A 13,505-nucleotide genomic window follows, 5' to 3' on the forward strand; every position below is an offset into this window, starting at 1 on the left:
GCCTCTGTTCCCCCCGTGCTTTCCTGTTTGCCAGGCTACCAGGAGCACGTGCGGACATGTTATCATTCCATGTGCTTCCTGTTCTCTTCCTAGGCCGCTGAGAGGATGAAGGGGAGGAGGACTCCTGGGCGTTTTTTGGACACTCTAACGGCAGCACTCTGATCAGACGTAGGAGTCTCTCGTCTCCGTCTCCGCTGGTCTCCACGCTGGGCACCTCTCCTGCCTGGAAGTCTTCATCATGAGTTAGAGGGTCGACGGAGGAGCTCCGTCACAGCCTCCCCCTCCCTCCCTCCCTCCCTCCCCTCTCCCGCCCTCCGTGGTCGCAGCGCGTCTGGAGACAGCGGTAGCGTCACTCCCGCGCGTGCTTCATGAGCCAGCAGGATGCGGCGGCGGTCCTCGCACTCTCCGAGCGCCTCCTCATAGCCTCGCACAAGGGCCAGGCCGACAATGTGGTGCAGCTCATCAACAAGGGAGCCAAAGTAGCCGTCACCAAGGTGGGTGGAATAGACTGAGTTGTGCATATCAACAAATTGCAGAAATACCGGCAGCCAATCTAGAACCAGATCCTTACAGTAGCCTTTAATCAATGACGTGCCCCCAATAGGCACACCAGGTTGATAGTGGTTAATATTCAGTGCCCGTTCTAACCCACCTCAACTCTGATGTCCAAGCCAGGGTCCTACAAGGACACTCACCTTAAATGGCCTAGGTCTAGGAGATAGTTAAGTTACATCATCACGTTCACATGTTTGGGCAATGGACCTTTTAGAGTTGACATGTTTATGGACGGTGAGATGAAAGGGACTGCTTGTGGACCTGGAGTCCAGCACAAGGCCACAGGGGGATTCTGTGGCTGTTCCAGGCAGTGTGTGTTATGTGTGGCACTTGTGTGCGAAAGGCTTTGTCAGTGCCTTCCATCTGGGCAACAGCTAAAAGTCAGCTGTGCCACTATTACACAGCTGGCTGCACAGGCCACACTTCAGCCAGCCAGGCTGCACAGCAGAACACAACCATTTGTTTCACATTCGGTAGAAAATTACACATTTAATTGGACTTGCACTTTCAACCTGTCGTCCCCATTTTGTGCATGTCATTATAGGCAAACAAAAAATATATAGTGAAAATAGCAGATCTACAAGCTCACAATGCATCACATCTGTGACCCATTGTGAGCTTGTAGATCAGCTATTTTCGTCACACGACCAAGGACATATCTGGCTTTATCTGTAACAATGTGGTATGGTTTATCTTATCTTATCTTATGTTTATGTCCAGATGTGCACGATGTGACGTTGTATGTGCAGTAGCAACGTAACCTAAAACTGAACCTGAAGCAGTAATGCTAGAATGTGGGTCAATCCCTCTGATCTCCTCACTCCTTATCTTTACATCCGCCAGTGTGATGCCAACCAATTTAAGGAGCTGGTGTTTTCTCTGTAACCCATTTTCACCCAGTGCCAATTGCCTATGTAAACCTGGGCTGGCCAGGGGGAGGCATTATAGAGACCAGGATTACTGCATGTTTTTGTGAGGGTATCTACCCTAGGAGACACGGGGAGAACATGCAAACTCCACACAGAAAGGCCCTATCGCCAACCCCACCTATGGTGTGGGCGCTGATGACGACATTAACTCAGCGGGTGCCCACGCGTCAAACTCTTTGATGTCGCTGGAGCCTCACGACGCGTTTGCCGCGTTTACTGTATTTACAGTGACAACTTTAAATCTCACCGTAAGGTCGGGGCTACGCCGGGATGTAGCTCATTCACCGCGGTTTGCTTCGAATCGACGCTGAGAGCATTGCGCGGACGTTTTTCTCCATATACTCCAATGCATTTCCCATCTTTAACGCCCTTTATCTCTGATGTTTGTTTTATGGCTAAAACTGTGGCAGGCTGCGGCAAAATGACCAACTTTTGATCGGCAATCAACAGCTATGATCAACACTAGCCCTTACAGTATGTTACACAACAACATCCGTCACTTGGTCATGTGACCAAGTGACGTCATGACGCATGCATTGACGCAGCAGGGCCGTATTCAATACAATGGTGGTGGGTCTGGGCATCGAGAGGGGATAAATGGGGCTCAATCTTGGGGCACCCAATGTGTTAACAAAATCCTATATACTTTGTTGTACGTCAGATAGCAGAAGTTGGAGACTGTACAAGCTTACAGCACATTGCAATGTGAGCTTGTAGCACAAGCTTGAGCACATTGTACAAGTTCTCTATTTTAACTGAATGTTTTTCAGTTTTTTGCAAAATGTTCTATTTTTTTGCTGAATCTTTGCATTCTTAGCTTGAATTCTTGATTGTCTATATTCGCCACACTGTTGCACAGCAAAGTATAGATAAAGTTTAAATGGTTAGAATGTTTTTAGTATCTTTTATTTATCTTTACCTCAATGCAATTATTTCCCCCCATCTCATATACATTATTGGTACAATGTATTTCTTTTAAAAGCTATCAACAAGTTAGGTAAGTATAGATGGACAGGCATATGGATAGTCAGACAGACAGATGAATCAGCGGTTTATTGGCTTTTTAACAGGTAAAACAATATTCCATCTGGCTCTGTTCCATTCCGGTGGGTTTCGGTTCTGGCCTTGGTTTTGGCAGAAGGCCACCGTAAAGGCTTAATCCACCCACAAAGACTGAGCTGAAACATTCCTTTGCTTTGGAAGAGGGATGAAAAGAGCTTGTTTTGGGGGAAATCTGGTGTAAAACTGACTGTCACATCATCATGGCTTGTGTCTGAGAAGCTGTCCGAAATACACTGAACGGCAACGCTGAAAGCAGAAAATACAAGATCTAATAGCAGATAGATGAAACAAGGAGGTGTAAGTGATATTTTTGGTAGTAAAACAAATATCCCGATCTCTCCAGCTCTTTGGTATAAAGAAAACACATTTTCGGGTGGGCCACCGGTTTCATCCAGTCAGGACAGGAGAGAGAACCCATACGTCAAGTTAAAATGTACATTGTTCCAGACAGTTCCAATTGTCTGATTATTGTTTGGTTTCATCTTCACTTGTTATCCTGTATTCTGTATGAATTCTTCCTGCTTGGATGATATTGGTATCTGAAATGTATTTTCTAGTTCCTAAAGAGCTGGAGAGATGGATAGACTCTGTTTCTGAAAACACTTATTTGAACAAGAGCATGACTTACACCTCCCTTTAAGTATAAATCAGGCTTAAAATGGAATCAGTTACAGTATAAAGCAGGAGGCTGTATTAAACCAATTCACGTTCTGCCATACAGACACACACAAAGCTCAGGTGCAAAGGTTTACCTCTATATACTGTATGTCAATGATTAAAACAATAAAAAAGATATAAAGTCAAGCACACCGGTTAAATCTTCAGTGGTGTATGAGACAGTAAAGCCTCCCTCCCGCTGGCCTGACTGTTGCTGTTGTGAGACTGGATGATGGCAGTGGTCCAACACAGGCCCTGTGTAACTCAACCCGGGATCCACATGAATGCCAGGCAGAGCCACGCCGCGCCCTCAAACACCAACCCCTTCACTGAGATTATACACATTACACAAGGTGTAATGAAGTGCTTTCTCTAACATTATCACGTCAAGGACACCCAAATTAATATGTATTTGGCAGGGACCCCCCATGTGTTAAATACATTATTCTGAATTCTTCAAATCTTCTAAAAAATGTTCTCCAAAGTTACAACATGTTATATCACGACGCTTTGTGACATTATAGATCACCTATTTTCAAAAAGCCAAATTATAAATAGGGTTAACACACTGGATACTGACAGATTTAGTAGTTATTTTATATTAAAACATTTAGCTGGGGACCCCATGGAACCCCATCGAGGACCCCTGGGGATCCCCGGACTGCACTTTGAGAACCCCTGGTGTCATGGGTCTTGTGCTTGATCGTTTGTGGGAATATATACTTGACGCGTGACTAAAGAGTATTTACACTGTCTTACCGGCGATTGCCACAATCCGGGCAGGAATGCCGTTTCATGTTTCAAGGGATGCTATGCACGCTGACATCCTGCTTCATCAGTCTCCTTTTATTTAGTTAAGCAGAGTCCATTAACTTGGATATGACGTTCAGGATGTCAGGATGTGCTCGGAGCACTTGATGCTAATCCTGTCAAGGAGAATTGTAATCTGGAAGAAAGGGCATGCGTTACGGATGAATTCACTGGTGTTTACATTTGTTCTTTCATACACCTTATACTGCTTGTGCATGTAGATGTGTATTTATTTATTCACGCACAGAAAGAAAACAAAGCTTACAGGGAGATGATACGGGCGGGGAGGAAATCCAGGCAGGTAATCCGCAAAATACAAAACGTATCCGAAACAAGTGTCAAGTAAAAACAATCCACAAAACAAGAAACTAACACTGAATGGTCTGGTATATATACAGGTAGACTATTACTGCAGTTATACCCACCTCGCAGTTGCCAGCAACGTATTGGAAACAATTGCACGTGGATAAAGACAAGACATCTAATGACAAAAGCTGGGAAACACAAAACATAACTTCCAAAATAAAACCGAAAAGACAATCGAACATTAACAGAAAATAAAACACAGGCAGAGACAAACAGGAGACAGAGATAGACCAAAGTGACTGTACAGAGGCAGATCATTGTGGTATATGTATATTTATAGGAAGATAAAGGTCTCATCACGAGTTTAGTGACCCTGTTTTCTTCTACAGCCCGCCCACAAATCCATATGTTATTGGCCTAAGACCAAGAGAATACAGGGCTTATCCCCTGCATGGTGGATAGTAACTAAGTACTTTACTTGAGTATGTCCATTTTCCAGTACTTTATAATTCTAGCCCACTACACCTCAGAGGTAATTATTGTACTTTTTACTCCACTACTGCTATTTGAAAAATGTAGTTACCCGGTACTAGTTACTTTGCAGATGTGGATTATAATTACCGTAAAACAATTTGAGTCCTTTTTGACTTAAGATCACAGGCCTTTTACTTATAACAGAGTATCTTTGTAATTTGTGGTATTGGTACTTTTACTTAAGTAAAATAATCTGAGTACTACTTCATCCTCCACTGAATGCAGGGGGGCTTATACCCTGCATGGCTAAACGTCACCAGATGTGATGTGCATGTTTGACATGCCGTAGCATGTATGAGTAGATTAAGCATAAGTATTTCAGTCCATGCTCATTGTTACAATGGATTACGTACACATCGCATCACATTGAACACTTCTGTGTTGCCAGCCATGACTAGATGGCAATATCTGACTCGCTTGCACACTGGAACTCTGTTTGTGACACGGGGTTGGTAGGTCTTGCTGTGTCTGTGTGTGTGTGTGTGTGTGTGTGTGTGTGTGTGTGTGTGTGTGTGTGTGTGTGTGTGTGTGTGTGTGTGTGTGTGTGTGTGTGTGTGTGTGTGTGTGTGTGAATTGATCCCAGTGCATAACGGAGTGTTTTTTATCACGATAAACGATAATAGTGATCGATTATTGTCACATCCCTAGTGTGTGTGTGTGTGTGTGTGTGTGTGTGTGTGTGTGTGTGTGTGTGTGTGTGTGTGTGTCACACACACACACACAATGATAGCATCAGCTGATTGAGCGTCCTGTCTGTGTATTTGTGCAGTATGGCAGAAGTCCCCTGCACCTGGCTGCCTACAAGGGTCACATCGAGGTGGTGCGTATCCTCCTCAAAGCCGGCTGTGACCTGGACATCCAAGACGACGTAAGTAGCCTTGCCTTTCACCTCCACGTTCCCATCCTGCAAGCTTGCACTTTACTCACCACTCTGACTAAAAGGGCAGAGAGGGTTATATCTGATACAGCAGCCCATAGGGCTGATACCTGTTATATCAACTCTAAGACTTGATAAGGGAGTAGCTGACTTTTAGGCACCACACGCTAAACTGACACGGAGAGCCACCCTTGCTGCGGAAGGAAATCGGTGCGTTGTATATGGTCTCTGCTTTGACCAAACCAGGAAATCACTGTGTAGATATTAGTCTGGAATTGCTTTATGGAACCTTCATTTTCAAGGGGCGGATTGAAAACATGCCTCTGGTGATAAACCTTCCCCATATTTGCATACTGGGCCCTGATTGGTCCCTCACTACTTTGGAGAGTGAAATCCCATCAGAACTGAGTGGAGCCAGACCAAATCTGGTGAGGGCATTCTTTTATGCCCCTTTTTTTTGCAATGGCAGATTAGTCTGGTTTCCAGGCTGGGAAACAGAAGGTTTAAAGGTGATACACCATGAAAATTCACTTTTCCTATTTTAAAACCTTTTTTTGGGGTCCCACTAGCACCTTCTATCCTCACAAAGTCCCATTTCAGACCGTTGTGTCTTTTTCTGGTTTTGGGAAGGTGGAGGTTAAAAGCATCCCACGGGTTCTCAAAACAGGCTGTCCAGATTTGCTGCAGCTGAAAATGCTCTGAGAGCCATTCAAAAATGAGAGGCTCTCTATTCAGGATTGGTAATTTAGCCTCAAACCTTTTGAAAAACGTTTTTTGGGACATAAACAATATGACATAAATACTTTTTAAATGCATGGTGTATCACCTTTAAGGTTTGATCTTTGGATCCTCCAGGCTGCATGTCGAAGTGTCCTTGAGCAAGACACTGAACACCTGCTCCCATTGAGCAGGTTGGTGCCTTACATGGTTTCCTCCGGCATCAGTGTGTGAATGGGTGAATGTGAGGTACATTGTAAAGCGCTGTGATTCCTGTGAAGGGTCGTCGATCATATTTTTGCGGCGAATGTTCACCTCCTTTGAGTTTTGGCGTGCCCAGAATAGGGACGCTATAGGGTAGAAGTGGTTAAAAATACTGCTACTATTACTACTGCAGCTGCACACGTCAAATGTTTCAGCAAGCCCTCTTTTATTAGCTTGGAATGAGGGAACCTCGCGTCCTGCGCCTCCTCCTCCTCTTCCACTCTCTCACGGAAAGCATCACTCTTTGCTCTTTCTCCCGGCGAACCTGGCCGGCTAAGTGTCACTCACCGCTAATCTGCTCTGCATGCCCAGGGATTCCATTTATTGAGGCATGGGCCTAGATGTGAACCTTCTCTTTTATTTTAGTTTCATCTAATCTTAGGCCCTTACTTATAGCCCTTAATAAAGTACGTACTTTATTAAGGGCCATTCACTTTATAACTATAAAAAGTATAGTTTTAAATTGTCAAGTGGATGGCAGTGTTCACAATGACTATAACTTATAGTTATCGCGCCCGGAGGGAATCACGCTTTAGGCCATGTACGTCGTACGCCCATTTGATAGGATCTTTTTTTTTTCTTTTTTTTTTCTCTGGGACACCAATCGACAGTACACTGTAAAATCCTCAGTGGTCATTTAATTCTGGTCCATTTGGTTCCATTTGCACACTTGTTTGTAGTTGATTTTGCCACTGCTGCTTTCATATATTCATAAATTGCTGAGTAGCTGACTTTGACACGTGCAGCATGGCTGAGCGGTTGTGTTGTTGTTTTTTGCTCCTGGTTATACGGATGGGACGATATGAAAATTTCATGTCACGATTATTATGACCAAAGAATTTGCGACTTACGATATTATCGCGATAATCAAAATATACCCAGCATCCATTATCCTGGGGCGGAACATTTGCCAAAAACAGCAGATCTACAAGCTTACAATGTGTCGCAACACGACACAGTGTGAGCTTGTAGATCAGCTATTTTTTGGCAAAGAGATTTGGTAGAGAGTGAAGAAAAGACAGTGTCAACATTATTTCCAGGTCCATTTGACCAATTATAGGGTTAGAGGGTTTAAGTGCTACTAGATATGCATCTCTGCAAATAAAAGGTGAATCGATCCCATTGCATGACGGAGGATAATTTTACAATAAATCTAGATCTCTACGATGCGATTATTGTGAGTGTTTTTTATCAGGATAAACAATAATAACGATTATTATCCCATTCCTACCTGGTTAGGGGGAGCAGACGGCTCTCCATCGGGCCGCGGTGGTGGGAAACAACGATGTCATCTCTGCCCTCATCCAGGAAGGCTGTGCTCTGGACAGACAGGACAAGGTACGTATCTATGGGCCAGAGAAACATCATTGGGTGGGAACCTTGTATGTCCAAAACAGTTTCTGTTCAGGAAATGGGAAAAATAACCTGTATTCCACTGTATCCAAAGTACTTATTATTATTTAGTCATAAGCTCTTGTTAGGTTTGGGCGGTGCAGTAGGCCTGAACCTATAGTATTTCAAAAGTTAAGTAAGGAATTGAGTTATATAAAAAAAAAAAAAAAAAAAACATTAAAAGTTGAACTACTGTATGGAGGTTTCTGCCCGATAGCAATGCCATGCATGCGATTGCGATCACACGTAAACGCAATCATGCATGAAATCAGACACACAGAGGCAAACGCACATACGCAGACCCACACCAAAGTCAGTTGCACAGGCATACAGAAACAAGCACACACACACGCACACACACACACGTACACGTACACACACGTACACTGTTGGCTTTTACGTTGCGGGAAATGACGGAACTGGAAAGCCATCAGAATGTCAGCTGGCATCAGAGCTATTTGACAAGCTGTAGGGAAAACATTGTGTGTATAATCTGCTTAACCTCATTCCCTGAGCAGAAAGACTCTCTAGAACATGATAGTGCAACAGAATAGAGTAGTGTGCTCAGTGCACTAGAGCACAGCCTGGACTCATTCTTACAGTGCCTTACACACTGGTTTAATTATTATTATTTACCACTCAAAGGACCATTTTGCCACTATATCAAGGCTTTTGTCATCCTTTAGTATGATATCCCTAAAATATTTTTTAATTTGAAGTAAAGTGGCTCATTTTGGCATGAATGCAGTTTACTAAAAACACACAGACAAGGTTGAAAAGTGTCGAAGTCATCCTTTAAGCCTATTTTATTCCCTGTCGTCTATTCTTATTAATGGTACTACTACAATGTTCTCCACACTGTTGAGGAAGCCTCGAAACACAAGAATTTCACTTCAATGTGTCAATAAAATCCTTGACACATTGAACCAAAAGGACACTGTTCAGGAAGTCACAGGCCTAACAAATCAATTGAATTAAAGAACTATTAAGAACTTGTGAAAATAGGAGATATAGCAGCCATATTCACTACTAAATAGGGCTTAAATCGTTAATTCATAATGGATTCTTTGTTCAATTTGGGTCCATATTTCTCTCTTGGGTCTGAAGCTAAAAAGTTGTGTGTGCTTGGTTGTTGGCAGTGGAGTGTTTTTAACTCAGCCTGTGCTGTGACAGGATGGAAACACTGCCCTGCATGAGGTCTCCTGGCATGGCTTCAGTCAGTCCGTCAAACTGCTGGTGAAGGCTGGTGCCAACGTCCATGCCAAGAACAAGGTAATTCTACAGCGTCAGCTACTGGATTCTGCTAGGAATGGGCCTTATTGAAAAAAAGAAATATATACAGGTATATCCAAAACAGTTTGGATGGATACCTCCATAATCGATAATGTCACAATATTATGGTGCTTTCAGAAGAAATTCAGAAGAAAATGCTGAGAGATGATTAGTAATATGGCTATGATGACCAAACCTTACTCTTAAGACTAGGGTGTGTATGTGTTGGAATAAATAATACATAATGTGTGGATATATAATATATCATGATAATATTATTACAATTACCTTTTTATTTATTTATCCCAGGTAATATCTAGTCTCATATCATAATTATGCCATGATGCCACAATGGGTTTATGTCATTATGATTAAATGGATGCATTTGGATGTGTGTAGTAAGTATTCTGGATAATCATAACCCAGTGAAAGCCTGTTTCTGTCAAATGGATTTATAGTTGGATGGCAATTAATGCATTCTGGCTTTACTTTCTTTCTCTGATCTCTCACTCTGTCCATTTTCTCTGCCTCGTCGTCACTCTTATTTCTTGTCATCCCTTTTCTCCACCTCTTCTTCCTTTCACCGTTATTTGCTCTCTACTCCATTCTCTCTCGTTCATCTCTCCTGTTGCTGATTCGTATTTTCCGCTGTCTCTCTTCCTGCTCTCCCTTATTCCCGCTCTTTCTCTTCTGTCTCCCCCTCGTCTCTTCTACCTCTCTCCCTTGTCTCTTCTTCCTTCTCCCTCTTTTCTCTTTCTCTCTCTCTCTCTCTCTCTCTCTCTCTCTCTCTCTCTGTCTGTCCTTCCCTCAGGCAGGAAACACAGCGCTCCACCTAGCCTGTCAGAACGGACATGCTCAGAGTGCCAAGGTGCTGCTACTGGGAGGCTCCAGACCTGACAGCAAGAATCTTGTAAGTTCCGTGTACTGTAAAGCAGTGGTTCTCAAACGTTTTAATTTCACGGATCCCTAGTTTGTTATGCTTTAGTTTAGGCCACAGACCCCCATAACTGAGGGAGTGTACAAATGCAAACAAACGGAATAGCCCCTCCTGTCGCGGGTCCTGTATTGAATGGACACATTAGATATGCTCCACTGGGAGTGTAATTTTGGCTGGCATATGTTTTATGTCAAGCATTTTCTATCTGTTTAATGTCCACTATTAGATGTGCCAGCAAGCCTTCAATCTCTCTGACTTCTTCTTCGATCCTTTCCATGGCGTTTAATAATCCCACTTCTTAACACCAATTGGCGAACTGTAACCAAATAAATGGCCCGGCGCAGGCGGGGCAAATATAAATAAAAGCCTGTTGCAAATAGCTACAAATAGGTTATTTTAAAGGCTTTGAGTATTAAACGCCTTGGCTACTATTTGGAAATATATATGGTACTGTACAGTATGAACAATTTAGCTGTGGACGCCGCCCCTCCGCTTTGAGAATCACTGCTGTAAGGTGGCGGGAAGGCCTGTTGGCTGGAGACATTGTCATACCTGGAAGGTCAAAGGTTTGATCATCAGTCATATGGATGTTCAAAGTGTCTTTGAGCAAGGCACAGAACTTCTAGAAAGTCTTCCCTAACCCTCTGGCTCCATCGGGCGTGTTGAGCGTCTCGTCAACATCAACGCTGGGAACGCTCCAGTTTGAATTAATGAAGGGTGCTCCACTGCTTGACGTCGGACGCTCAAATTCGCCCGGTTCATTATTTGACACCGTCTGACGCAGGCACGGCGCCGTCTTTTTGGTGGAGCCCTAGCCTGACATGCCCAGAATAGGGACTCGAGGGTTCATGTGTTTATGTAAGCAGCCTTATTGCTGGTGTGGAGCAACCTGTCAGTTACAGTAGTCAGGGATGCAGAGATTGCATACACAGTGCAATTTCTTTAAATATAGACATCATCTTTTATGAACACTGTATCTCCTGCAATCAGGGGCTCTGAGCAATGTTGGGTTATGGACCAGTCTAAGAACTGAGTGAGTGCCTGTTGAGACAAAGGGCAGAGTTTCTCTTGTCCTGTCAAAATGATATCTGAAAACGAGTTGACCATATTATGGTCTAAACTCGAGTGGATATCATTTTGCGTCACCAGGGTGCCAGAAACAAGAGTGGAAATAAGAGCACCCGTGCTCCTCAAAATGATTCCCCTCTGTCAGATGTGTCATAATTTTAGGGTTAGCTCAACTTAAAAAAAAAAGTGTAAGCGTATGCCCATGTTTTATGGTATACCATTTACCAGGCTTCTCAATTTGGCATTCATGTGGGGGAACTATAACATTGTGACACCCATACTAGTAGGCCTGGCCTAGACCAGATCACGCTAGTCTGTTGCCTGTTGTCTGTTGTCTGCAAAGACAACCAGGTTTTCTGTTGTGTGGAAAATCCTGGCAAGGTTAATAGCATGTTCAGGATGTTGTGATTTAATGTAAAACTATTTCAAAACAAATGTGAAAAAACAATTCCTTCGCCTGGCTGCCTTTATCCCGCAAATCCAGGTTGACAGCTTCCTCTCCACAGCCCACTGCACACACAGTGCCTTTTGCAAAGGTACTTCATTATAAAACACCTTGTGGTGCATCTGAACTTCAAACGTTGCCTGTGCTCGCATGAATGTAATCATGCAGCACAGCCCTGGTCTAGGGGGGATTGCACTGTCCCCTAGACAGTGGTTCTCAACATCAGTTTCGAGGACCACCAGGGGTCCAGAAATACGGGTCTATTTCAGTGGTTTCCAAACTTTTTAGCTAAAAGAAATTAGCCTGGGACCCAAACTAGTGAAAACAGCAGATCTGCAAGCTCACAACGCGTCACTTCACGCCACAATTGTGAGCTTGTAGATATCAGAACATGTTTTGAAATAATAAGTAGGAAACCAAAAATAAAGGGACCCATAAAAATGTGTCCACGACCGACAAATGGGTCCCCACCCAATGTTTGGGAACCAGTGGTCTACAAATGTGGTTCCATTTGTACACTCTCAAAGTTGAATTAACACAAAGGATTTTCCATTTTTGTAGATTGGTATCTCAAAGATGAAACAATTGTATGAAATGGGGGTCTGTCCTAATGTATATAAAATCCTGGGTCCTTGAATTAAAAAGGAATCCCAGTGCATACCCCCTGTGACAGCTGTGTGCTGTTTTGAATACCTAACCATGGCTAATGAACCACATTCCACCTGGCATCCCTATTCATGCCTTTGTCTGCCAACAGCCGTGGCTGGAGGCATGTCTGCATGTCTGCATGTCCCACCCTCCTGAATATGCCGTATGGTCAGGAGCGCCTGCTGGGAATTTGGCACAAACGTCCACTTGGACTCAAGGGGGAAGTGATTAGAAGTAGGTGGTCAAAGGTCAAAGGTCAAGTTCACTGTGACCCCACAAACACATTCATTAAATACCTTCAAAGGCTTCATTCACTACATACCGGTATACTTCGGCATATGAGTCTGGCCAGACACGAATGTAAATGCAACTGGCTGGCAAAGGCATACAACCATGATGCAGTATTTAAAGTTTTCATCGTTATAGATGAAAATTCCCAAAACGAATTAACTAAATAAACTTGGGTTTAAACTACCTTCAATCTGTCTCAAACTGAGAAGCAGCACCGGCTTGGGTCTAATAATGGCATGGGTTACCTGTGAATCTCTCTCGTTATATCATTCTTGCGCTTTGGATTAAGGTGCGTTTAGATAGCTCGCCCAATAAAAACAAAGGACCCACCCTATGGGAACACCCTTTTGTTTCCATAGCTCTGTTGTTATGCACTCAGACATATAGACACCCTTACATTTAAACAACCACAACACAGGTTTCCTCCAGCCCTGCACGGCCACTAACAAGCCAGGTTGGCGCCTGTTCAACAGGGAGCGGAACTGGGAGGGATAGCATGGGAAACTCCTCACTGTCAGGTGAAAAGAAGCGGCTGGTGACTCCTGCGTGTATAGGAGGAGACCTGTGGTTGTCTACACCCTCCCCAAGAACAACAAGTACGGGTTGGCTCGACAGAGACATGGGGGAATTGGAATACATTGTGGAGAAAATACAAAAAAGAGAAGCAGTCTTAGTGTTCAATACTGTATATGTAAGATATTTGTTGTGATCCATCATTGACATACTGTCTATCCTTTTTAT

At 43.5% G+C, this 13,505-nt stretch overlaps 1 protein-coding gene across 1 annotated transcript in view; it reads left to right on the forward strand.

Annotated features, from left to right (window-relative positions):
- Positions 1 to 368: 368 nt before the first annotated feature.
- The window catches only part of ankrd6b (ankyrin repeat domain 6b), a gene marked incomplete at its 5' end in the record, with an annotated part of 30,527 nt that continues 17,390 nt past the window's right edge, over positions 369 to 13,505 (forward strand). Inside the window, 5 exons of the mRNA XM_080743958.1 lie at positions 369 to 494; positions 5,623 to 5,721; positions 7,951 to 8,049; positions 9,277 to 9,375; positions 10,187 to 10,285. Of these exons, the coding sequence (XP_080600084.1) occupies positions 369 to 494; positions 5,623 to 5,721; positions 7,951 to 8,049; positions 9,277 to 9,375; positions 10,187 to 10,285 (522 nt within the window). The remainder of the gene's footprint in view (positions 495 to 5,622; positions 5,722 to 7,950; positions 8,050 to 9,276; positions 9,376 to 10,186; positions 10,286 to 13,505) is intronic.

Source organism: Nannobrachium achirus (genome assembly GCF_963921795.1).
Source record: "Nannobrachium achirus genome assembly, chromosome: 16".
Classification (NCBI taxonomy): Eukaryota; Metazoa; Chordata; class Actinopteri; order Myctophiformes; family Myctophidae; genus Nannobrachium; species Nannobrachium achirus.